This window comes from Tamandua tetradactyla, chromosome 9 (genome assembly GCF_023851605.1).
Source record: "Tamandua tetradactyla isolate mTamTet1 chromosome 9, mTamTet1.pri, whole genome shotgun sequence".
NCBI classification, from domain to species: Eukaryota; Metazoa; Chordata; class Mammalia; order Pilosa; family Myrmecophagidae; genus Tamandua; species Tamandua tetradactyla.
In genome coordinates, this window is record NC_135335.1 from 28,820,425 (window position 1) to 28,845,705 (window position 25,281).

The 25,281-nt window shown below is 53.5% G+C and overlaps 1 protein-coding gene and 1 long non-coding RNA gene across 2 annotated transcripts; one reads left to right on the forward strand and one right to left on the reverse strand.

The window, feature by feature from the left end:
• Nucleotides 1-2,990: 2,990 nt before the first annotated feature.
• On the forward strand, nucleotides 2,991-24,335 carry CHST13 (carbohydrate sulfotransferase 13). Its single transcript, XM_077116304.1, has 3 exons — nucleotides 2,991-3,087; nucleotides 16,847-16,929; nucleotides 22,496-24,335. The coding sequence occupies exons 1-3, from the start codon at nucleotides 2,991-2,993 to the stop codon at nucleotides 23,336-23,338; spliced, it is 1,023 nt and encodes a 340-aa protein (XP_076972419.1). The 3' UTR covers nucleotides 23,339-24,335.
• Nucleotides 5,021-9,382, reverse strand: LOC143646888 (uncharacterized). Its single transcript, XR_013157711.1, has 3 exons — nucleotides 9,243-9,382; nucleotides 7,462-7,591; nucleotides 5,021-5,536 (listed from the first exon to the last, which is right to left on the reverse strand). It is a non-coding gene; the product is annotated as an uncharacterized LOC143646888 (long non-coding RNA).
• Nucleotides 24,336-25,281: the final 946 nt, after the last annotated feature.

Here is a 25,281-nt window from a genome sequence, read left to right on the forward strand (position 1 = left end):
CGTGCCTGCTGCAATGAATGATGTTTGATTTAATTGGCTGGTGCTTAAATGAGAGAGTGCAACGTAGCACAGCCCAAGAAGCTCAGCATACCTCATCTTAGCACTCTCAGCTCAGCCCAGGCCTTTGGAGATGCAACCCCAGGGAAAGATGTTGGAACCCAGAGGTCTGGAGAGAAGGCCAGCAGAGATCACCCTGTGCCTTCCCACATAAGAAAGAAATTCAGTTGAAAGTTAGCTGCCTTTCCTCTGAAGAACTAATGAAATAAATCCCCTTTTATTAAAAGCCAATCTGTCTCTAGTGTGTTGCATTCTGGCAGCTAGCAAACTAGAACAGGCCCCATCTCTGCTGGGTCACCAGCACCTCCAGCTGAATTTCCTGGGTCAGCCTGGTCCAAGTTTCCCCTCTCCCTCTCTCTCCGCCTTCTGTTCCCCCGACAGATACCTGTCTCCAAGCCTCTCCTGGTCCTCACTCCCTCCTCTCACCCCAGCGACTGCCCTAGCCTCTAACCTGGTCCCCTGCCTCCACCTGCTCCCTCCAGCCGGCACACAAGGCAGCAGCCAGAGGCATCGTTGCCCATCACTCATTGTCTCCAAACCTGCAGATGGCTGCTCAGTGTCCTTAAAATCAATCTCCAGCCCAGACTGCAAGGCCCTCAGAATCTGTACCTCCCTGACAGCCTCTCTAATTTCACCCACCACCTTTTTGCCCTCCTGGGGCCTTCTTTTCTGCTCCCTGAGCATGCTAATCTATTTCCACCTGCGTTTGCTGTTGAAACATGAACACAAATTCTTTGGCATTTCTCCAAGGGAGGCTGGGGTACAGCCTTTTGAATCTGGGCCAACCTAAGTGATGCAGTTGAAGGGAGCAGGCATGCGGGTGTGAAACTTCTGTGGGTAGGTCAGGAAAAGGCTGTGCACTGGGCTCCACAGGAGAAGTTTGACTACTCAGGGCCACCCTGCTAGAGAGGGCTCTGCATAGGTGCTCCAGGTCACAGCCCAGCTGAGCTCCCAGCCAGCCTGCAGCACTGACTACCCACTGCATAACAGGGCCCTCTGGGAAGCCCAGGTCAGTCCAGCTTCCTGATGATTGCGGCCGCAGCTGACATCCCATTGCAACCACATGAGACCCGCAGGAAAAGACCCTCCCCAATTCCTGAGCCACATATGAACGGCTGTTTTAAGCTACTAAATTTTAGGGCAATTTGTTACTCAATGGCAGCATCTGGAACACCCCCTAGCGTCTCGGCAATCAATGGCTGTGCCCGTGCCTGGACAGCCCCTCCCCCAGGTACCTGTGTGCCCGGTTCAGAGTGTCAGATGAAGACTTCATTGGGTTTCTTAGGGGCTTTCTAATCAAGGGAGTTTTGAATGTTGTCGTATGCTGTTAACGATTGTCTGCCCGTGTCCTGTCTGAAATACCATGGCTATTAGCTTTAATAAAGCTGGATACAGTTTGGTTTGGGGGATAAAAGGGGGGGCCCTTGGTACCTTTATCAATACACCCATCTCCCAGCCCTTTATCCTGCTTCATTTCCTTCATACCACCGTTTATCGCCTGACGTTATGTCTATTCCCATTTTCCACATCCCACCCCCACCCCCATCCATAATATAAACTCATGAACGTGGGGGGCCCCTTCTGTCTTGTTCTCTCCACTGGCGCCTCAGCACATGCTGAATGAATCGATCAGTGAACACCAGTCACAGTGAGGACAGGAGAAGGCAGAGGGCATCTTCTCAGGGAAGGTACTGAGGCCCCCACCCTCTGACCAAGCATCCACACTCCCCGCCCCCAAACCCAAGACCTTTCCCGTCAGCCTCCAGGACTGGGTCTTTCTCTTGCAAGCCCCAGTAGACATGGACAGACTCCGATGTTATTCTCCCCTTTGTCCACAGGGTGGCAGCCCAGTAAGTAGAGACCCAGACTGAGGATCCCAGGAGCAGAAACTGGTTCAGGGAATACAGATTTCCGGGAGACACAGAGATGCAGATTTAGATAAGACTGGGGTCCTGCTGGGGGCATAGCTGACCAGGAATCCCTGTGGGCAGGAGTCGGAAGGGAGCTGGAGGCCCCCAAAAGCTCTCAGAGGCAGTTGCCTCTAAAGCTAGGACAAAGAGCTTGGGGCTCTATCTGTGAGCCCTGGTTTCCCATTCAACTGCCATTTGGGTTCCAGCACCACCTTTGGGGCCATATCTTCAAGCCAGTAGAACTATTATTAATTTAATATTCTCCTCACATAGACATTTTAAAACCTACATAGACAGACTAGGAAGGAAGCTTTTATATCACCACTCTAACAGAAATTGGGTCACCTGCCACAAACAGGTGGCCTCATGAGATAAATAAAGGATGTCAAATATTTATGTGGCACTCGGGGTCAGGATTCAGGCAGGACCTGGAGACCCAAGCTGGAAAGTAAGCACCTCAGGGTGGGGGCGAGGAAGGGGCAATTTAAAAGCTTGATACTGGGTGTGGTGGGGTTTCTGAGGGAGTCACACCGGGGGACCACCTACCCCCACCCCAGCCTCCCTGGCTTATCTCAGACCAGTCCTTGGGCGTCTGGCATGTAAGGGAGCGCACAGAGAGGCGCACGCTAGGGCAAACTGAAGGCGGCAGGCCGATAGGACCGCCTGGCTCACCCTCGGCGGCGACGGGGCTCCCCACCCGCCCACCCAGGCTCCGCCCTGGGCGCCCTGGACGGCTGCCGCCCTCGATCGCGGGGGTGGCGCGGAGGAGAAGGGACGAGGCCCGCCCGCCCCACCGTCTGCCCTGCTCCCCGGTCCCCCGCGGGTCGCAGGGGCTCGTCGGGCAGACCTCCCCGGGCCGCCGCCGCCCCCCACCCCGGAAGCAGAGCCCTCGCCTCCACCACCCCCATTCCCCCCCGCGCCGCGCGCCTTGGTATGCGCCGCGGGGCGGGACGGGGCTGGGGCCCGGCGGTGCGGGACCCGACAGCAGCGGGACAGCCGGGCGGCGGCCACTCGGAGCCTGGCATGGGGAGGCGCTGCTGGCGGCGGCGCCTGTGGGTGGCCGCGTGTCTGGGCGCCGCGCTCCTGCTCCTGTGCTGCGCGCGCCGCGCAGTGCGCTCGGGTGAGTACCGCGCGGGCCGCCCTTCCACAGCGCACGGCTCTCGGCGCGGGGAAGCCCGGCTGGCACAGACCCGCAAACTGAGGATCGGTCAGCTCCGAGTGTGACTGGCCCGGGCGCGGGACTGGTACCCGGTCGACAACCCCGTTCCTAAACCCCTTCCCTGGATCCCTAAGACGGAGGGCAGAGGGTAGGGGCACCTCCTGTCTCCTCTGGGGCCCCAAGGAGTGAGGGGGGAGGGGTTAGGGGGAGCGGGTCGTTCGTGCGCCCATGCGGCTTCCGGACGCCCCCACCCCACCCCCAGGCCCCAGGGCCCCCGCAAGGGTCTTGCCCCCACCGCCACTCTCCATCGGGAGCTGGTCACCTAAGATCCCCCAGAGAGGCGACTATTGGGCCCTCCTGCACTTTGCCGGGAGACCCAGTGAGATGGGAGTGGTGGAGGGCATTCGGCGGCCCGGGGAAGGAAACCTCAGCTTACCTTCTCCCCTCTCCACCCACTGGCCCCCAGAAACCCCTGGTGTAAGGGGTCCACCCACGTGGGGGGGGAATTTCCACTCCTCCATCCCAGAGAGATGTCTACCTGTGCAGTGGGCACTGCTGCTTCCCACTTAGGTGCATGCTTTCCCACCCCCCCACCCCTGCCACCGCAGCCCTGCTCCACCTGATGCCCACTGGGAGGGACTTGGGAAAGGACGTGGAATAGCTGGGGAATCCGAGGCAGCAGACCAAGCCTAAGAGTTGAGGTAACTGCTGCCACCAGGCATGACGCTGAGTCTTCTCTTGCACCATTTCCTCAAACCCTACCACCAACCTCCAGGGTAGAGGGTGGGGAAGGAAAGCGGAGGTGGGGAGGAGGCTCGATTACTATTCTCTCCATTTCAAAAATGAGAAAACTGAGGCTGCAGGGCTTGGGGGACCGTTGAGGATGGCTAAAGCAGTGTTTCACAATCTGCTTTGTGGTTAAGGCACCCACCACAGCCAACATCCGGCCTCTAATGTCCCACTTGCCTTCTCTGTGGGGCTGGAGGGGAGTGTTGGGGTGGGGGTGGGGGTTCTGCTCTCCTCCCACCCCCAGCAGCAGAAGCTCTATGAGAATCCTCAGAGCCAGAGACCATGGCTTTCTCTGGGTGGCTGCAGCCCATACCCAGACCCCTTACTTGCCCATTGGGCCCCCGGATTGTTGGGCCAAAGGGGTTGTGGGGGAGAGACAGCATCAGGAGTCATTCTCAAGGCTTTGGGTTCCAAATTCCAGCTTTGCCTCGTGCCCACTGGGTGCCGCTGCCCCATCCCTTCCCTTCTCCGAATCTCGGCATTGCCATCCATAAAATGGGTACTCAGTGACTGCTCACAGTGTTTCTGGGCACATGAAATGAAATGGGATTCTTGGCAGAAACAGAAGAGCCTTTTCACCTGGCTGTCAGGATTAGGAGGGATGCTGAGCCCCCACCTGGGGTGAGGGGATTCCTTCTTCGGGTCCCCACCCAACCCTCCCTGGCTGCGTCTGGGGGGAAGGTCAGTGTTTGAACAAGAGGGGGCCTGGTTAGTGTCACTGGGGCTCTGCCTACTAGCTCTGCTCCTCACACGTCCCCTGCATGTGTGGACACAGGTGGCAAGACCTGGGAGCCTCCCCAAGCCCAGGGAGGGAGCTGCAGTTACTCTTTCATCCTCCCTGCACCCTATCTTTGAGCTTGCTGGCTGTCTTGGAGGGGGGTGTCCCTCCTGACTCATGGGGGCTCTCCTCGTGTGTTCGCTGAGCCAATGGGCTTCGTGGCATGGTCTGGGGTGTCTGTGACCCCAGGAGTCTTGGCATATGTGTCTGTGGCTCCTTACGCAAATGTTTGCCCAGTAACTGAGGCAGGTCAGGTATAGGTGTGAGCACAGGTGTGAGAGTCTGTGGGAGTGTGCACCTCTGGAAGTACCTGCCAGAGATGCTGTGACAAATACCACACACTGGTTGTGTTCAGTAAACAACAGGTATTTATCATCTCCGGTTTCGAGGCTGGAAGTCCAACAGCAAGGCAGGATCATGTTTCCTCCAAAGTTTGCAGCATCCTGGTACTTACTAGCCACGATTCTTGGGGATTCTTGGCTTGCATCTCCATCAAATCGTGATCTGCCTCACTCTCTGGTGCCTACTGACTTCTGTGTCCAATTTCCTCTCCTTGTAAGACTCACCATGGATTCAAGTTGGCCCCGTCTAAATAGGAGCTCGGGAGGGTCTGTTCACAAATGAGTCCACACCTTAACTGACAACTGCGACTTCAAAGGGCCCGATGTACAAATGGGTTCACACCTACAGGACCTCGGATGAAGGCTTGAAGGTGTCTTTTATTGGGAGCGTGGCTCTACTCCCAACCCCAGGCGATCTTCTCTGGAGCTGCTGTGTTTGAGCAGGGAGGTCTCTGAGGGTGTGTCTCCCTAGCCATGGAGCTCTCCTGCCCCTTCCTCCATCCTGGGTGTGAGAGAAGAGAAGCAAACCCAGGGCCTTGTCAGCTGGGGATCGTTCTCTATGGCCTCCCACTCTCACAGGGAGAGAGTCTGTGTACAGAAGGCAGAGCAGGTGCCAGGGCATGCGGCTGACATCCTGAGCAGGTAGCCTCCCCCCACCCACCCACAGCTTCCCTGCTCATGCCTAGCCTCGGCCACTGGGATCTGCGGTCTGAGAGGGGGACCCCTCCTTGGCACCTGCTTCCCTTCCCCTTATACTGGGATGGGCCTTTCTCCAAGCTATCCCACCAGAGCGCACATGTGTGCACACACACACACACACACACACACATTGCCATCTCTTAGAATCTTCTGCTCCTTCTAGACTCACTCTGACCCTTTCCCCATGGGCCTGCTTCCAGCCATCATAGCTTTGTGGGTAGCCTTGGACAAGGAAGGGTTAATCAAGCCAGCTCATCCAAGCCTAATCCTCCCTACTGCCCTTCCCCCCCCCCCCCCCCCCCCCACGAATTCTTCCTCCCAAGGGGCAGTTTTTAGGCCTGACTTCAGCAGCCTAAGTGAGGGGTGAGCTAATGATGCAGTTTCAGGCTTAGTGGCAGAGGGAAGGGAGACCTGTGGGCTGGAGAGGGCTTTTCCTGCCACACCCCAACCTCCTGGAGGAGGGTTCTGCTGCAGAGTACAGCCAACCTGGGAGCTGCCTCAACGGGCCCCTGGGCTTCCCTGAGAGTGTCCCCTGCAGCCATGGACCTGAGTCCAAAGGGGGCTGAAGGGGGATGGTTCATGGCCTCTGAAGGTCTCTGGCCTCGATATGTGGGCTCCGAGGTGTGGGACAAATTTCAGACCCTTGTCCCAGGCGAGCATGTCCAGAGCTGTTTCCTCCTTCTCCAAAGTGGGAGGCATTGCCACAGTCGGGCGGGGAACACCCACAGGACTGCATGTTCTCGCCTGGGGCGCCAGCTGCCCCAGGGGGGCTCAGAGACTCTGGACTGATGGGGTGTCTGGAGCAGCCCACCCTGACACCCCTCGGCCCCCAGCATGCCACCATCAATGCTGGCCGAGGGCCCAGGACCCTGGAGATGAGGAAGACACTGGGGGATGTGGGATTGCTTCCAGAACACCCTGGAATTGGGGACGGGGATGGGAGAATGTGGAAGTGGGTGCAGAGCTGTTCCCACCCCTCCACCCATCCTGCCGCATGGCTTCCCTCCTTTCTCCCCAGGCCACACCCCTACTCTTAGAGCCCAGCTCTTACTGGGAGAGGGTGATGTGTTTTCACTGAGGCCTTCTCCCACCAACTCCTCCCTGGTCTCCAGGGGGAAGGAGCCAGGAAGCTCAAGTGGGGACCCTGGCTCATGCTCACTCCCCTCCACCCCCCCCACCCCAGCACATCAGGGGCCCAGGGCCACCATAGACCACTGTCCAGGCGGTGTGCAGTGTTTGTGACACCCTGCAGTGAGGCAGTGTCACAGCCACACAGGCATCTTTAATTTTAAATGAAATGCCAGTATTTTGGTCCTATGCAGAATAAATGCAGAGATGTCCAGTGGCTATCAGCAAGCCAGGTTGCCGGGACTGAGGCAGCTCAGGGAGGCCTGAGACAGGCTTGACTTTGAAGCTGAGCAGGGACTCAGTGGCAGATGCCTCCAGTGCTGCAGCCAGGGGCCGTTGCAGTGGCAGCTGGAAGAGGCTGAGCTGAGCCCATTCCTGTGTCCACCGCCCCCTCTCAGAACTTTGCAACCAGCACAGGTTGACCTTCCTACCCTATAACCTTGTTTAGTGGAGTTCCAGTGCCCTGTCCTGTACAGCCTGGCTCCTTCCCTAATCCCAGCAAGTGAAAAGCCACTTGAAGACTGAGAAACATCCACAGACAACAGCTGTCAGGGCAGACAAACCCAACTCAAACTCGCTCAAGCCAGAAAGGCAACTTACCTGTGTAGACAACTTGAAAGTCCACATGAAGCCACCTTCAGGCAGGGATGGAACCAGGGGCTCTAAGCAGAAAAAGCTTAGACTTGGCTTTTTCTCTGCTGTGGTTTTACTCGCTACCAGTGTAACAATCCTATCCAAAAGAGAAACCATATTTACCAAAGTCCAGGTCAAAGTTCCAGCCAAAGTCCCAAGGATGCATCTCACTGACAGAGCCTGGGTCACCTGTGCCCACCTCTGAGCCAGTTGCTGTGGCGGGAAGGGGTAGAATGCTCTGATTGGCCGGGCTGGGTCACCTGTGCCTACCTCTGAGCCAGTTGCTGTGGCGGGAAGGGGTGGAATGTTCTGATTGGCCGGGCTGGGTCACCTGTGCCCACCTCTGAGCCAACTGCTGTGGCGGGAAGGGTGGAATGCTCTGATTGGCCGGGCTGGGTCACCTATGCCCACCTCTGAGCCAGTTGCTGTGGCGGGAAGGGGTAGAATGCTCTGATTGGCCGGGCTGGGTCACCTATGCCCACCTCTGAGCCAACTGCTGTGGCGGGAAGGGGTGGAATGCTCTGATTGGCCGGGCTGGGTCACCTATGCCCACCTCTGAGCCAGTTGCTGTGGCGGGAAGGGGTGGAATGCTCTGATTGGCCGGGCTGTGTCACCTGTGCCCACCTCTGAGCCAACTGCTGTGGCGGGAAGGGTGGAATGCTCTGATTGGCCGGGCTGGGTCACCCATGCCCACCTCTGAGCCAACTGCTGTGGCGGGAAGGGGTGGAATGCTCTGATTGGCCGGGCTGGGTCACCCATGCCCACCTCTGAGCCAACTGCTGTGGCGGGAAGGGGTGGAATGCTCTGATTGGCCGGGCTGGGTCACCTATGCCCACCTCTGAGCCAGTTGCTGTGGCGGGAAGGGGTAGAATGCTCTGATTGGCCGGGCTGGGTCACCTATGCCCACCTCTGAGCCAACTGCTGTGGCGGGAAGGGGTGGAATGCTCTGATTGGCCGGGCTGGGTCACCTATGCCCACCTCTGAGCCAGTTGCTGTGGCGGGAAGGGGTGGAATGCTCTGATTGGCCGGGCTGGGTCACCTGTGCCCACCTCTGAGCCAACTGCTGTGGCGGGAAGGGTGGAATGCTCTGATTGGCCGGGCTGGGTCACCCATGCCCACCTCTGAGCCAACTGCTGTGGCGGGAAGGGGTGGAATGCTCTGATTGGCCGAGCTGGGTCACCCATGCCCACCTCTGAGCCAGTTGCTGTGGCGGGAAGGGGTGGAATGCTCTGATTGGCCGGGCTGGGTCACCTATGCCCACCTCTGAGCCAACTGCTGTGGCGGGAAGGGGTGGAATGCTCTGATTGGCCGGGCTGGGTCACCTATGCCCACCTCTGAGCCAGTTGCTGTGGCGGGAAGGGGTGGAATGCTCTGATTGGCCGGGCTGGGTCACCTGTGCCCACCTCTGAGCCAACTGCTGTGGCGGGAAGGGTGGAATGCTCTGATTGGCCAGGCTGGGTCACCCATGCCCACCTCTGAGCCAACTGCTGTGGCGGGAAGGGGTGGAATGCTCTGATTGGCCGGGCTGGGTCACCTGTGCCCACCTCTGAGCCAACTGCTGTGGCGGGAAGGGTGGAATGCTGATTGGCCAGGCCTGGATCACATGCCTCTCCCAGTAGCCATGGGCATAGGGCAGCTTAACAGAACCACATGGACAAAGGGTAAAGGAGGTTTGCTCATCAAGTGAAATCCAATGGGGTTAGCAAAAGGGGAAGTGGCAGCTGTGGACCAAATCAATAGACACTCACCATGCTGCTGACCATCCTCAGGTATGGCGAGTAATGTCCAAAGCTCGGAGGTACCTGCAGCCTCCAGAGAATACTGTGAGAAAGCTGGCAAAATGGACAACCCACCAGAGTAGGAATCACTAATCCCATTTTGTGGAGAAAGAACCTGAGATCAAGAGAATGGAAATGACTTTGCTCAAGGTCACCCAGCTACGAATATCCCTTCTACTTTCCAGTGCAGGAGCATTTGAGTTGGGCTTTGAAAGTTGCATAGGAGTTTGCCAGGTGGGAAAACATGAAAAGAGAATGCGTGCAGAAGGAATGGCACAGACAAAAGCATGGGAGAGTGAAATGGCCTGGTGCATTAAGGGAAGTTCTGTGGGCAGAGCTCGGGGTTCATGAAAGGGAATAGTGGGGGTGAAGCCAGAGAGTTACTGTAAGTTGGGGCCCAATCATGAGTGGCCTTGAATGTCAGTCTAGAAGTTGGGGTGCTCTCCCTATGGCCATGGGGCCATCAGTGTTTAAAAGTATTCCTCAACTCTGGGTGAGGCACAGGGATTCATAGAAAAACAGATAGCTTCCTTACAGAGCTGACCTTCCACACTTCCAGGCAATCAGCCCACACTCAAACCAGATGATTTCAGCAGAAATAAATGCTGCGAGTAAACGAAAAGGAATGAGTGTGAACGATCACGGCATGGGGTGCTGTTTTAGGCTGTGACTGCAGAAGCCCTCTTTGTGGAGGACCTGGGAACGATGAGATGGGAACATTTACCCATGTAAAGGTTCCTGGGAAGCATATCCCGGGAAATGAGAGCAGTGCCCCAAGGTGGGACTGAGATGCAGGAAGGCCGGTGAGACGTGTAGGAGGGGTGGCTGGGTTCGGAATTTGCGATTAGCCTTTGGGAAGCCATTTGGATTTGGGGATCCCCAAGGTGGGAGGCAAGGATGGAAGGAGTGGAAACAGGAGGCTCCTCCGAGGTCCCCGGAGAGCCGATGGGGCTGGCCCTGGTGGGTATGGTGGCGGAGGCAGAAACGGTGGCATTCCGATGCATTCTGGAGGTACAGCCGACAGAACTGACACCCAAGAATGAGCCAGTCATTCCAGTAGGTTTGCAGAGTCAGCCAAGAGTGCATTCTCTCTACGCATAGAGGGATTGCTGCTTTCCTCCTGCCCGCACCCCCACCCCAAAATGTGGAATTACTTTTAATCTGTGAAGGTCTTTGGGCAGCCCAGTGGCCAGAAGGGAATGCCCTGAGCCTGGAGCACACAGGCCACCCGGGAGAGCCTCTTGGAGGAATGAATGTGCCAGAGAAGATCCCAGAGGCCACGCGGGGACCCATGCCCACCGCCCTGGCCCCGGTCTGGGAGGGGGGACCCCAGGAGCAGGCTCACCGTGGGCTCAGCGTCACCTGGACTGGCTGCTCACACCAGTCTGCTCTTGCATAACTGGGAGCAAGTAGAACTTATTAACCAGAAACCGTGTGTCGTAATCTTCGATCCCTAGGCTCGGGGGTCACCAAACAGCACCCTCCCCAGGTGGTGATGTTTCCAGTTGCCCACGAAAGGGCTGCTGCCTCTTCACCCCACGAGCAGCTGCACAGCCCTTTCTTTGGCCAGGGCTGGGCTGCCAAGAACAACTGATCACGCTTCTGTGTTTTATGCGTGGAGTTTCACCCACATCTTATTTGGCAGAAGGTTTGCAGCTGTCCAGTCCCTGAATCACGACTGGGTGTCCTTGAGCAGCTGGCTCTCCCCTCCCACCCCCGCCCAGGCCATCATTTCGGCATTGCTTACTCAACTGGAGGAGACCATCAGCTTGTGGGGTGCATTAAGGATAGATGGGGGAGGTTGGGGTGCAGGGCGAGCTCAGCACAAGCAGAGTGGGCACGCACGAAGCAGAAGGACATGGCACCAGTGGCCTGGGTTCCAGTCTGGTTCTGACACATGAAGAAAGCACTCAGCACAGTTCTAGGCACTGAGGAAGCTCCTGGAAGGGTTGCACCATCCCATCGAACCTGTGGGTCCCCAGGCAGCTCCTCCCACTCAGCAAAAGCCCTGTTTCCCCTTTTCTGGCTGCTTGGCTTGGCTAAAGAGCTTCCAGTCCTCACCTCAGAGGGCATCACGCCCACAGGGGCAGGAAACCCCAGGATGCGGGTTGGTGACCACGGCCAGCGAGCATGGGCCTTGTGGCATGGGCCCTTGGGCTCTCCCAGGCTGCCGGTGGCTCACCCCCATGCTGCACACCCAAGCTGCCTTGTTTGGGGCTATTTTAGAAGAGTTTGGGCTTCTGTCTTGTCTGTGGCTCTCAGATTCTGTGACTCTGCCCTTGTTTCCCCTCCATCTCCCTGTCCCCGTTTTCTCTCCTTCCATAACCTCCTGCTGTTTTTGTTTCCTCTTTTCAAAGCAGAAAGCCCCATAGGGTTTCCCATGTGGCCTCTCTAGACTGACCTCATTCTCCACGTCGGACGTAGGACCACTCCTTGGCAGAGCAGGCGGGGGTGGAGGAGGGGGTGCTGCCTGCATGGCCTCTCCTGGCCCATCTGTTCTTCAGTGGCCTTGACAGCAGGCCTGGCACCTGGAGCCCAGCGGAGAGGCTGGGGGGCAGAGGTCACAGGCCAAGAGGAGCTCGGGGTAAAGAGAGGTGGAGGCTGGAGTGAGCAGTGCGGCCATCCAGAGCGGGGGGCCAGGCTCCGGCACTCCCCCGCTGACCCTCCCGATCCTGCCTACCTGCCCTCTGTAGGCCTGCCCATCCCCCTGTCCTTCCCCAGGCCGAGTCTGTCCCTCTGGTCTGTGACTGCCCCAGGAGGCCTGCCATGGGCGGGGGTGGGGCTGGGCAGAGGCCACCAGCCCTGTAATCACAGCCGGCACAGGCTGCTATTCTGGGCCTCTCCCTGGTGCCCGCCTTCCGCCCACAGGACTCCGGGGGTCTGCTGCAGGCACCCCCATTTTTTGCAGGTTGTGGTCTGTCCAGGAAGCCCATGCGAAGGTTGGTGTTTCCAGAAGGCAGGGGGCCTCCATGTCCTGGGGCCCTGGGGTAGATACCAGTCTTCAGGCTTGCTTCTCAGTCACTAGGGGCTCCCTGCCTACAGACCTGAGCTCCTGTTCCTCAATCCCCCAGTCGCCCATCTCAGTGACCCTGGGCCAGCAGCCACAGCCCTCACAGCCTCCACATTCTCACCTGCAAAATGGGGAGAAGGAGTCCGTTCCCTCTTGGGGCTGTGGGATGGTGACTGTGCTAACGGGAACAGCTCAGCTAGCAGTGGCTGTTTCTATAATTTGGTCACTTGCAGGTGGCCAGACATGCCGGCCACCAGCCTGGGGCCTTGCCTGCACTTTGAGGGATCCGGCCAGCATGTCTGCTCACTTTCCGATGACAGTGGGCATTCCTGGAGCATGTCTTGCTGCCAAGAAGACGGCTGAGATCCCCAGACCCCATGTTTGGAGATTGGAGGTCTTCCTCCGTAGCCCTGCACAAGAGTCCTGAGCCCTGACCAGCCCTGACCTTGTTTCAGGAACACTGCCTGGAGTAGGAGGAAGGGGGCTAAGGGATGCAGGACGCCTGGGAGGTGTAGGCAGCAGGGGTCTGGAAAACGGGCAAGGCCAATCTGGCTGTCATTCATTCACTCACTCATTCATTCAGTCAACCTCTATTTATGAGAGCAGGAATGGAATCCAATTCTGGTGACCAGAAGCATCAGTGTTAGAAATGCAGGCTCTTAGGCACTCCCTGCCAGAGCTACTGGACCAGAAACTGGGGGTGTGGGACTCAACAATGTTCCTCAAAGGCCCCCAGGCAAGCTGAGGTCTAAGGACCACGGCTCCAGTTCAGTCTGCCCTCAGATCTGTTCCTCGAATGTCTGAAGTAGTTGGAAGGAAAACGCTTGGCTCCTTTACAATGCCTGTATTCCTCTTGGCAGCATTACAGACTCTCCATTCTGTTGAAAGCAAGGGCCAAGGGTTGGAGAAATATTCATCTTCTTATGAATATATTGTTTTTCTCACATATTCCTGAATGATTGAGTGTCTTCTTCTTAGGAATACTCTATATTCCTAGGAATTCAAGATAGAGTAAACTAGTCACTTGGATACATTTAAATGTGTAACTTAGATGTGCAAAAAACGTTCTCAGATATATTCTTTTTTGTTTGATTTATGAGATCAAACAAAAAAGATATTGAGATATGTAATTCTCATGCCATAAAATTCACTTTGAATGTGTACAATTCAGTGGGTTTTAGCATATTCATAAAATTGTGCAGTCATCACCACTGTATAATCCCAGGACATCTTCATTACCCCAAAAAAGGAACCCGATACCCATTAAGCAATCACTTCCCATCCCCTGTCTCCCCAGTCCCTGGAAACCTTTAATCTGCTTTCTGTCTCTATGGATTTACTTATTCTGGACATTTTGTATAAATGGAATCATACAGCACATGGCCTTCTGTGTCTGCCTTCTTTCTTGCAACATAATGTTTCCAAGGTTCATCCATGTTGTGGCATGTCAGAGAACTTCATTCTTTTTTATGGCTGAAAACTATCCCGTTATATGGATAGACCGCATTTTGTTTCTCCATTCATCAGGCGATGGGCTCTTGGGTTGTTTCCATGTTTTGGCATTGTGAATAATGCTATGAACGCTGGTGTACAAGTGTCTGTTTGAGGCCCTGTTTTCAATTCTCTGGGGTATAGATACCTAGGAGGGGAATTGCTGGGTCATGGGGTAACTCTGTGTTTAACTTTCTGAGGAACTGTCAAAAGGTTTTCCACAGCGGCTGCAGCAGCTTTTACATTCCCACAATGCCGAGTGTTCCAATGTCTTCGCATCCTCGTCGACACTTGTTATTGTCTGTCTTTTGCATTCGGGACAGCCTCATGGGGGTGAAGTGAAGAGTGGAAATCCTTTCTTGTGCTTGTTGGTCTTTTGTTTATCTTTTTGCGGAGAAACGTCTGTTTGAATCCTTTGCCCATTTTTAAAATGGGTTATCTTTTTATCGAGGTCTGTATACATTCTGGATACAAATCCCTTGTCCGCTATATGATTTGAAGATATTTTCTCCCAGTCTTTGGGTTATCTTTTCAACTTCTTGGTCGTGTCTGCATTAATTTCTTAGGGCTGCCCATAGCAAATTCCCATAAATTTACTGGCTTAAAACAACAGAAATTTCTTCTCACACAGTTCTGGAGGCTGAAGCCTGAAATGGAGGTGTCAGCAGGGTGGCAGGCCCTCTGGAGGCCCTGGGGGGAGACTCTGTTCCTTGTCCCTGGGGGCTGCTGGTTTTCCTTGGTGGTTTTGACTGTCACTCCCATCTCTGCCTTCGTTTTCACACTGCCTTTTCTTGTGTTTGTATAACCTCTCTCCACCTCACTGAGGCATTTAGGGCTCCACCTTGATAACTGAGGATTACTGATGAAAGACCTCATCTCATTTTGCATCTTTCCGAATAGGATGACCTCTGTGGGTCCCGGACATTAGGATCTGGATATATCTTGGGATTTATTGTCAGCCAACCACAGTGTCCTCTGAAGCATGGGCATTTTAATTTTGATGGAGTACAATTCGTCTGTTTTTTCCCTTTAGTCACTCGTGCTTTTGGTGTCACAGCTACAAAACCATTACCTGATCTGAGGTAATGAAGGTTTATGCCTCTATTTACTATCGAGAGTTTGGTGGTTTTAGCCCTTCCATTTAGGTCTTGGAGCCATTCTTTAGTGAATTTTTGTATATGGTGGCAGATAAGGGTCCAGCTTCATTCTTTAGCATGTGGATATCCAATTGTCTCAGCACCATTTGGTGAAAAGACTCTTCTCCCTCCAAGGCATTGCCTTGGCCTCCTTGTCAAAAATCAACTCACCATAAATGTAAGGATTTATTTCTGGACTCTCAATTCTGTTTCATTGATCTATGTGTCTAGCCTTATGCCATGCTGTCTTATTTACTGTAGCTTTGTACAATGTTTTGAAATCAGGAAATGTGAATCCTCTAAGTTTATTCTTTTTCAAGGTTGTTTTGGATATTCTGGATCCCTGTGAATTTCCATAAGAATTTTAGGATGAGTTGTCAATTTCTGCAAAAAAAGAAAGGAAAAGGCAGCTGGGGTTTTGATAAGGATTGTGTCATATCTATAAATAAATTTGGCAAGTATTGCCATCCTAACAATATTAAGTCTTCTTGTCCATGAACGTCCCATATTTAGGTCTTTCCATTCATTTAGGTCTTTGTTCATTTCTTTCAGCAATGTTTTGTAATTTCCAGTGTATGAGTCTTGCACTTCTTTTAAATTTATTCCTTAGGGTTTTATCCTTTTAGATGATATTGCAAATGGAATTGTTTTCTTAATTTCATTGTTGGATTGTTCATTGCTATTGTACAGTTATTTTGTATATTGATCTTGTATTTTGCAACCTTGCTGAACTTGTTTATCAACTTTAATAGAATTGTGTGTATGTGTGTGGATTTCTTAAGGTTTTCTATACACAAGATCATGTCATTTGCTAATAGAGATTGTTTTACTTCTTCCTTTCCAACTGCAGGCCTTTTGCTTCTTTTTCTTTCCTAAGTGCCCTGGATAGTATAATGTTGACTATAACTAGCAAGAGCAAACAGTCTTGTCTTATTCCTGGTCTTAGGGAGAAAGCTTTCAGTCTTCCCTTATTAAGTCTGATATTAGCTATAGAGTTTTTGTAGATGCCCTTTTATCAGGTCTCCTCTTTCATTTCTGGCTTTAGTAATTTGAGTCTTCTTTTTTATTTTCTTAGTCAATGTAGTTAAAGGTTTGTCAGCTTTGTTCATCTTTTCCAAGCTTTAGTTATAATTAATCCATAATTATGTTTAAAAATAAGTTCAAGGAGCATATGATAACGAAGTTAGCAATAGCTTCACTGTCTATATCACTAAGAATATTTTTATATTAATTGAATATATTCTGACAATATTCCTTAAAACAATTTTTGGGTAAAAGAATAAAGCAAGCAAACTGTTTTTTCAGCAGTTTTAGGGAAACTGGGAGTGTAGCAATGATAGGTACCACCTCTGCCTCTGCCTCTGGGGCTTCAAGTCCGGCAGACAGATAAACCTGCATTTACCATGAGGTGGCATCAGCGCTGGTGGGGAAGTCCAGGCAGCTGCAGGAGCCCACAGGGGGTCATTTCACCTGGTACACTGTCACCCCTGGAAGCCTGGCCGCAACATCTCCATGGCTGCCCGGACCTTTGTGGCTGCCCACATCGAGGATCTGGAGAGGCTGGACAGATGGACAGTCCAGAGCAGGGCTCCCTAGACATGAGGCTGCCAGGGGTGGGCATGAGAGAAGGGTGGTTAGAGGTGGCTAAGTTTTGGTGGTCAGGGTGCCACGTTCTCTCTCAGCCCCTCCTGCCTGGTGTCCCCAACTCTGGAGGGAAGGACATGGGGCAGGAGTGCCACTAAGGATCCTGTCCCCTGGGCTGTAGCTCTGGCCAGGGCACCCCACACTCCACCCAGGGCGCAGGAGGACACACAGGGAAATATGAATCCTGGGTGTGGGGCAGATGTGCCCGAGGTGAACTGGCCAAGCTCCCCTTTCCCTGCTTCCTGGCCAGTCTGTCTGATGTGCAGTGATGCCTCTCTCTTTGTGCCCCACAGCGTTTGAAAACAAGGACCTAGGCACCGGCTGGCTCAGCGGGAAAAGGCGGAGCCCACTGCAGACCCTCTATGACCTGGACCAGGTAGGTGGACAGCCTCTGTTCCCCCAGAGATGCCTCTCCCTACTCACAGCACAGGCAGCCCTCTGCACAGAAGCTCCCTCTGCAAACCCAGGCTCTGTCCAGCGTATAAATGCCTGGGACAGTGACAAGGACAAATCTTGGGGACAAATTAAGAGATCTGAAGTCTCCCTCTACCTCTCTACCTATCCGCCCACCCACCCGTCCACCCATCCATCCATCCATCCATCCATCTATTCAGTCATCATTTCATCCAATAATAGCTTGAGGCCATGTTCTGTGTCAGGCACTATTCTAGGTTTGGCAAATATAAAAGAGTTTACAACAAACCCTGTGCCTGCCCTCAGGAAGCTGACAGTCTAGCAGGAAGACAGACCCAGACTGTCATTAAATAATCCCTGAATTTTAGTGCCTGCTTCAATAGGAAAGTGTGCAAGAAGCCCCCGGTATTGCATTATTCGCAAGCAAAGTGATACCAGGTGGAACCACACACAGCCCCAAACACTCGCACACACATATACACACAAAGACACACAACTTACAGCTCAGAGAGCCACACGCATGTGGCTCACTACACAGCGGGCACACAGCAGCAGACAGCGTTTCTTAAGCACCTGCTGCATGCCCAGCTCTGCTAAGGCTGCTGAGAATCCCCAGTGATGGACAAGACAGCCAGGTCCCCACCCAGTGAAGCTGACAGGTCAGTGGGCAGAATGCTTTTTTTGTGGATATTCTTTTTCTGGCTGCAAAATGCTAAGCCTCCAGGGTCTTGCCACAAAACACCTTGCTGGACCTCAGGCTGTGGGGGGGCTGAGCTCCTCAGATGCCTCCAGAGCTGCAGGAACTCAGGGCCTTGCTGAGTCATGTCCCACCATGCCCCACACCTCTGTGTACCTGTGTGTGCTCTAAAAGAGAAGGTTGGGGTGCAACAAGAGCTCCAGTATGAAGGTCCTGGTTTAAATGGGAAGAGGAGACCCTCTCTGAGTAAGGGACATGGGAGCTGAGACCTGAAGAGGTAAAGAGGCAAAGGGCAGGGGCCAAGGGCTGCAAGCAGAGAGGCTAGCTTGTGCAAAAGGCCTGGCGATGAGGGGATGTCAGAAGGAGGTATGCCAGCTGAGTCTGGAGAGGTGAGCAGTTGCCCGGCAGGTATAGCAGAAACAGTAGGAAAGCACTGGATGCTTTTAAACCTGGGAGCAACACAGTCAGGCTCACACCTTGGAAAGCTCCCTCAGGGTGAGAGGTGGGGTTGGCTTACTGAAGCCCCAAGGGCTGAGCTGAAGGGGCGCCCAGAGCTCCTCTGGTTGCCAGAGGGAAGGTCATGGTTCAGAGAGGGTGGCTGGCTAGCCTTGGGCCACATAGAAAACCCAGGGCATTGCAACCCTGAGACTTGGGCTCTGCCTCGAGGCCACGCTCTCAGCAGGGCCCTGAGTTCAGGCAGCCCTGTAGGCATCTGAGGAGCTCAGCCCCCTCACAGCCTGGGGTCCAGTGAGGTGTTTGGTGGCAAGGTCCTGGAGGCTTAGCATTTTGTAGCCAGAAAAACAATATCCACAAAATAAGCATTCTGGCTCCATATAATCCAGCAATTCCACTCCAGAATATACCCAAAAGAACTGAAAGCAGAGACTCAAACAGACACTTGTATACCAATGTTCATAGCAGCATAATTCACAACAGCCCAAAGTGGAAGCAACCCAGATGTTCATCAGCAGATGAACAGAAAAACACAGTGTGGTTGCAGTGGGCTATTATTCAGCCATAAAAAGGAATGCAGTTCTGACTCTTGATGTAACATAGGTGAATCTTGAAAGTTGAGAGAAATAATTCAGATATAAAAGGATACACATTGTTTGATTCCACTTCTATGTTGAGATATCTAGAATAAACAGATTCATAGAAACAGAAAGTAGAATAGGGATTACAGGGGGTGGGGGATGGGAAGTTATTGCTTAATGGAATCAGAGCTTCTGTTTGGGATGACAGAAAATTTTGGTGACAGGTGGTGGTGAGGGTAGCACAACACTGTGCATGTAATTCATACCACCGAATTGTACAGTTAAAATTTCATGAAACATGAAATTTTGTGCCATGTGTTTTTGCAATAAGAAGCTGTTTGTTATTTAAGCTGCTTATCACATGCTCTTCAGTGAACGCATCAAACCCTTACAGCTGCTCTATGTGATGAGGACTGTTGCTACCCCCATTTTATAGATAAGGAAACTGAGGCACAGGCAGGTGCCTTGTGAGAGGACACAGTGCTTGTAGCAACTGGGGCTAGTTTAAGAGTCTAGGTAGCTAAATCCAGCCCCCTGGGAGAGACGAGAATTATAGCTGCTAGCTTGAAGCCCCAGACCAGGGGGCACCAACCCTGCTTCTGAGTTCTGGGGACCCGAGTTTGAGCCCATTTCCCTACTTAAGAGCTATGTAACCTTAGGCAACTTGCCTCCTCTGAGCTTCAGTTTTGTCATCTGGGGACAAAGATGAGGACAGGAGTGTCTGTATTGACATCCACAAGGCAGCAAGCAAGGAAAAAGCTGACCGAGGCTACTTTGGCCATTTAGACATTTCGCACGTACTGCTGAGATGTTCAGAGACCAGCAGCCCACGGTAAAACTGCCAGGCAGATGTCATCTAGGGTAGCACATGTCCTACCTTTGTGCCTGCCTTATCCTCCAGGGATTGACTTTTGTCAGATTTGTTACCTCATGGTGCAAAATAGCTGCCTGGGATCCAGCCATCATCTGCGCACAGGAGAGCATCCCAGGCAGCAAGGGAGATCTGGGTGTTTTGTTTTTTCCCTTCAGGAGCCCTACCTAAAGCCTGCCCACCCTAGATCCATCGTAGTAAAGGAAATGGCCATGACTGGCGTGGTCAAGAGCCGGCTACGGTGCATCACAAGGCAGGGCTCATGCCTTAGCACAGTCGGGCTCTGCTGGCAGAGAATGAGCAGGACTGGCAGTTGGGTGGACACCAATGTCCTCTGCCACAAGAGCATGGCAGATTGTCAAGACTCTGAAGCAAAACCTCGACTGGGGGCCCTAGCATGCAGTCGGTGCTCGATAAATGATGGCATTCCTTTCCCTTGCCTTACCTTCTCCTGGCATCTACATGGAGCTAGGCTTCCAAGTCCAAGCCCCACTGAGCTAGCCTTTCAGGGGTTGGGAATGGGATCTTCTGAATATCCCTCCGGTCCTCCCACATCCGTGGCTGAACTGGGCAGCTGCCCCCACAGTGAGATTTTGAAAAAGTTTACATAAGCACATAATAGAGTTTTTACAATAAGGGGACATCTCTCCACCATAGCCTCCCATTCTCCCAGAGACCATCAGGTCCGAGTGTCCTCTGAGACCTGCTCCATCCAGGGCAGGCACAGCCTACAGGCATGGGTATCTGTCTGTCTCCTGCTTTAGCTTTCTACTTTGGAAATTCAAATATATACAGAAGTAGAGAGAATAGTCTAATTAACCCCCATGTTCCCATCACTCAGTCTGAACAATTATCAACTCATGGCTAATCTTATTTCATCAGGATCTCTACCTCCCCCACCTGGATGGATTTTGAAGCAAATCACAGCCTTGTGAATTCTGTGACAATTTCCATATGGGTGTCTAAAAGAAAAGAGCTTCTCCTCCCATCCTTTCTGAAATATTTTTATTCCCTCCCCCACCTTTTTCAAACACAAAATTAAACCCTGGGAAGCATATTAAGCCATGTTCTGCCCTTTAGGTTTCCACATAATGTATCTAGGACGTATCTGGAAGACTACTGCAGGCACCAGAAGCCCCCCCACGCATGCATTTGCACACATGTGTACACACACTTGGGAATGCACACCCACACACACATTTATACATGCATGTGTGTGTACATGCAGGCACACTCGCACTGCACACACATGCGTGAGCATACTCACAGGCACTCACAGATAGGCACGTGTGCACACACATGTGCACACATGCTCACAAACACACAGACAGGTTCTCTCCACTGGCATCAAGCATTCTCACGGAGGCACTGAGCCTGGTGATCCACCACTTGAGGTGCTGCTTTGGGTTCTTCTGAAATGGAAACACTCTGAAGGCTTTTTTAAAAAAAATTCACTCTTTTAAAGTGTACAGTTGAGTATGTTTTGGCATATTCACAAGGTTGTGCAACCATCACCACTATCTAATTCCAGAACGTTTTCCTCACCCCAAAGGAAACCTTTCCAGACCCCTCCCCAGACCCCTGGCGACCATTAATCTAATTTCTGTTTCTATGGATTTGCCTAATCTGGGCATTTCCTATAAATGATATCCTATCATACAGTATTTGTCCAATTGTGTCTGGCTTCTTTCACTTAGCATAATGTTTTAGAAGTTCATGCATATTGTCATATGGATCAGAACTTCATTCCTTTTTACAGTGGAACACCATCCCCTCGGATGAATAGATCACATTTTGTTTATTCGCTCATCAGTTGCTGGACATTTGGGTTGTGTCCACCTTTTGGCTATTGTGAATAACACTGCTATGAACATTGGTATGCAAGTTTTTGTGTAAACATATGTTTTCACTTCTCTTGAGTAGATACTTAGGAGCACAATTCCTGCGTCATATGGTAATTCCATGTTTAACCATTTGAGGAATGACCAGTTTTCCAAAGCAGCTGTACCATGTTCCCTTCCCACCAGCAATGCATGAGGAGCCCAATTTCTCCACATACTCCACAACACTTGCCTGTCTTGCTTTATTATACACTGAGGCTTTTAATGAGATTTTGAGAAATCAAAATGCTTTCCCCTAAGAACTCTTAAGCAAAAATACCCCAGGGTGGGGGAAGGGTTATTCTTTGAAATGGGGACCCTGTTTTGGGCAGCTGGGGCTTGAAGAAAGGGGAGAGGGAAGCTTGGAGGCTATGGCTTGGGCTTCCCATGGCTGGGGTCCGTGGGGGGCAGCAGTTTCCTCTTAATGGTATCTAATTCAAAGGCTTAGCACAGTAAGTGCTTGATAAACACTGGTGGTTGCTATTTCACGGTGGAGTGACAAGCCCAGAGAGGGCAAATTTGCTGTGCAAGCACTGAGGTTAGAATCCATGGGGGAGGGGGGAGGGGAAGGTAGGCAGGGAGATGGGGGTGGGGGATTGAGTCCCAAAGGAACGTCCAGATTCATAAATAGAAAATGAGCTGATTTCACTATTGAGCAAAAAATATCCTGAATTCATGCAAGTAGTCAGGAAGCAGCTGTAAAGCTGCAGTGGATGTTTTGGAATGTTTATATGGAATTAAAGTGACAGTTGGAATACGCTGTCCGAATTTTAGTAAGCAGTCTCAAGCAGATATTTCTGTAGCTGCGCTGAACATACCCTGACATCCCGTCTCGCATGCTTCTTTCACTGGGCTTACTCTGGCCTTCCTAATTCTTGAAGCGGCTGCCCCGACAGGGTATCCAGCATGTTAGGGTTCATGACATGCCTCACGGAGGCCAGATTTTCAGTTTCCCCCAAACCCAGGTTCCCCGCCGCCCAGCCCCCGCGCCCACGGGGCCAGTGCCCTAGTGGGGCGCCCCTGACCCGAACCGCTGTCGCCCGCAGGGCCGGCGCTCTCCGCTGGCCGAAGTGCACCGGCAGCGGCGTGACCTGCTGCGCCGAGCCTGCAGCCGCCACACGCTCCGGCAGCGCCTACTGCAGCCCGAGGACCTGCGGCACGTGCTGGTGGACGACGCGCACGGCCTGCTCTACTGCTACGTGCCCAAGGTGGCGTGCACGAACTGGAAGCGCGTGCTGCTGGCCCTGAGCGGCAGCGCCAGCGGCGACCCGCGCGCCATCCCGGCGCACGAGGCGCACGCGCCGGGCCGCCTGCCCTCGCTGGCAGACTTCAGCCGGGCGGAGATCAACCGGCGCCTGCGCGCCTACCTGGCCTTCCTCTTCGTGCGCGAGCCCTTCGAGCGGCTGGCGTCCGCCTACCGCAACAAGTTCACGCGGCCCTACAACGCGGCCTTCCACCTGCGCTACGGCACCCGCATCGTCCGGCGCCTGCGGCCCCACGCGCGCCCCGAGGCGCTGGCGCGCGGCCACGACGTGCGCTTCGCGGAGTTCCTGGCCTACCTGCTGGACCCGCGCACGCGGCGCGAGGAGCCCTTTAACGAGCACTGGGAGCGCGCCCACGCGCTCTGTCACCCGTGCCGCCTGCGCTACCACGTGGTGGGCAAGTTCGAGACGCTGGCCGAGGACGCCGCCTTCGTGCTGGACCTGGCGGGCGCCCCGCACTTGCGCTTCCCTGCGCCGCCACAGTCCAAGGTGGCCGCAGCGCGTGACCAGGCTGCGCGCCTCTTTCGGGACATCAGCCCCTTCTACCAGCGGCGCCTCTTCGACCTCTACAAGATGGACTTCCTGCTCTTCAACTACTCCGCCCCTACCTACCTGCGGCTGCACTAGCTGGCCAGGGTGCTCAGAGGCCAGAGGGCCGGTGATGGCGAGCCAGACTGCTGGAGATTCTCCTTAAGCAGGTCAGGGGTGTGGTCAGTGTGCATTTCTGACAGGCCCCGAGATGAGATGGTAATGATGCAAATACTGCATCCTGGAAAACCCCTTGCGTTCGTTTACCAGGTCTGCCTGCCCTACCTGGGTCTGTCTCACACGGCAGGGTTTGGGTCCAGCTCACCGCAGCCTCCAGAGGCCTCACCTGAGTGCCTGTCCCCCACCCCACCTGTCCCTTGATGCCTGTTTCCTCTACCTGATCCAGCTGGCGGCCACCTCCCTGGGCCTTCTAGGTGGGCAGGGATTTGATAATCATTTTAATTAGATGATGAGGGAGGCTGTTTGTTTCTCAACTCTGATCTTGAACCTGAACTTGGTACAGCAGAGCTGAGCACAGAAGGCTTGGCTGGGGTGCAGCTTCTGGCCCATCCGAGAGTCCTCACCCGCCCTGGCAGGGACAGCCCAAGCCGAGTAGAGAAGTCCTGCTTTGGCTGGACTCCAGGGACACTGGGCCTGGCTCATATACAGCCATGAACTGCCCTCCAGCTGTGCCCTTCACCGAGCTGGACTGCCTCCTCCAGAGCGGCTGGCCCTGCCCAGACCCCACCCTTGGGTCTCAGACCGGCCGGGCTGCAGTGATCATGTGTGCCAGCAGAGCCCAGAGTGCAAAACAGTGACAGGTTTTCCAGGACCTTGGTGAGCTGGGGAGGTCACATTTTTAAAATCCATGTGTTTCATATGTATTTTCTGATTCTGTAAAATTTATCCCCTCTTGTGTCAGCTGCCCTGCACGTGGGGCAGTGTGATCTGGGGCAGCTAGCTGATCTGCACCTCGATTTCCCCGGCTGCGGGGTGGTAATAATGAACCAGGGTGGTCACAAAGGGCTGATGAGAGTGAAGGGAGAGCCTGGGTCACCTGCACAGCAGACTGCAGTCGTGGGGACACCCCCCTCGGGACAAACAACTTAGAGAAAACCTGACCTTTCATTCTGGCCTGGGCCAGGGAGTAAAGCCCAAAGGAGTCAGCCAACCCCCATGCCTGATACTCCCTTAGATCGTGTGTGTGTGTGTGTGTGTGTGTGTGTGTGTGTGTGTGTAAGAGAAGACAGGTTTGGAGTTTGTAGTCTACACCTCCAGATCCGTAGTTCCTGTCAACAGCCCCAGTCCAGTCAGGGGGTCATCGGCCTGCTTGGCTGGCCACTAGCTGTGGGAGTCCTTTGGGAGCTGGATGTCCCCTTAGTGACGAGTGGAACACAGGGTGTCCTTTCTCAGTTTCCATGGGTAATAAATTAAAATGCCATAATTTTGGAAATAACAGGCTTGAGGTTTTTGTTTTTGCAATTATGGTAACACATACAGAATCTAAAGTTTCCCATTTTAACCACTTTAAGTATTCAATTCAGTGGCATTAATTACATTCACAGTATTGGGCTACTGTCACCAGCACCCGTTAGCAGAGCTCTTTCAGCAGCCCAAGCAGAAACTCTGCACCCATGAAGCAATAACTCCCTCTTTTGCCTCACCCTTGGTGTTCTATATTCTGTCTCTGTGAATGGCCTGTTCTAGATGTTTCCTGTGAGTGCAATCACACACGCTCTGTCCTACAGTGTGATGTCAAGGTTCATCCATGTTGTCACATGCATCATAACATCATTCCTTTTTATAGCTAAATAATCATGCTTAAGTTTCTGAAAAACGAAAAGCAAGAACAAAACTGGGGAGAACAGCCCGGCAGGGATGAGGTCACATCCCAGATGGGGGTGCCCTTTGGGGAAACTGGTGAGCCAGGTCACAAAGGCTTGGTGGCCTGTGAGTGCTAGGCACGGCCAGGGACTGGCATCTCACTCATGATCCCTTGCCGGGCCTGCGCTCACGCAGTCCCCCAGGCTGCCAGGCTTTCC

Coding starts and splice junctions, on each gene's coding strand:
- CHST13 (XM_077116304.1), top strand. CDS start 2,991: ATGGGGAGGCGCTGCTGGCGGCGGCGCCTGTGGGTGGCCGCGTGTCTG. Junction 3,088..16,846: donor GCGCCGCGCAGTGCGCTCGG/GTGAGTACCGCG, acceptor TGTGCCCCACAG/CGTTTGAAAACAAGGACCTA. Junction 16,930..22,495: donor CCCTCTATGACCTGGACCAG/GTAGGTGGACAG, acceptor TGTCGCCCGCAG/GGCCGGCGCTCTCCGCTGGC.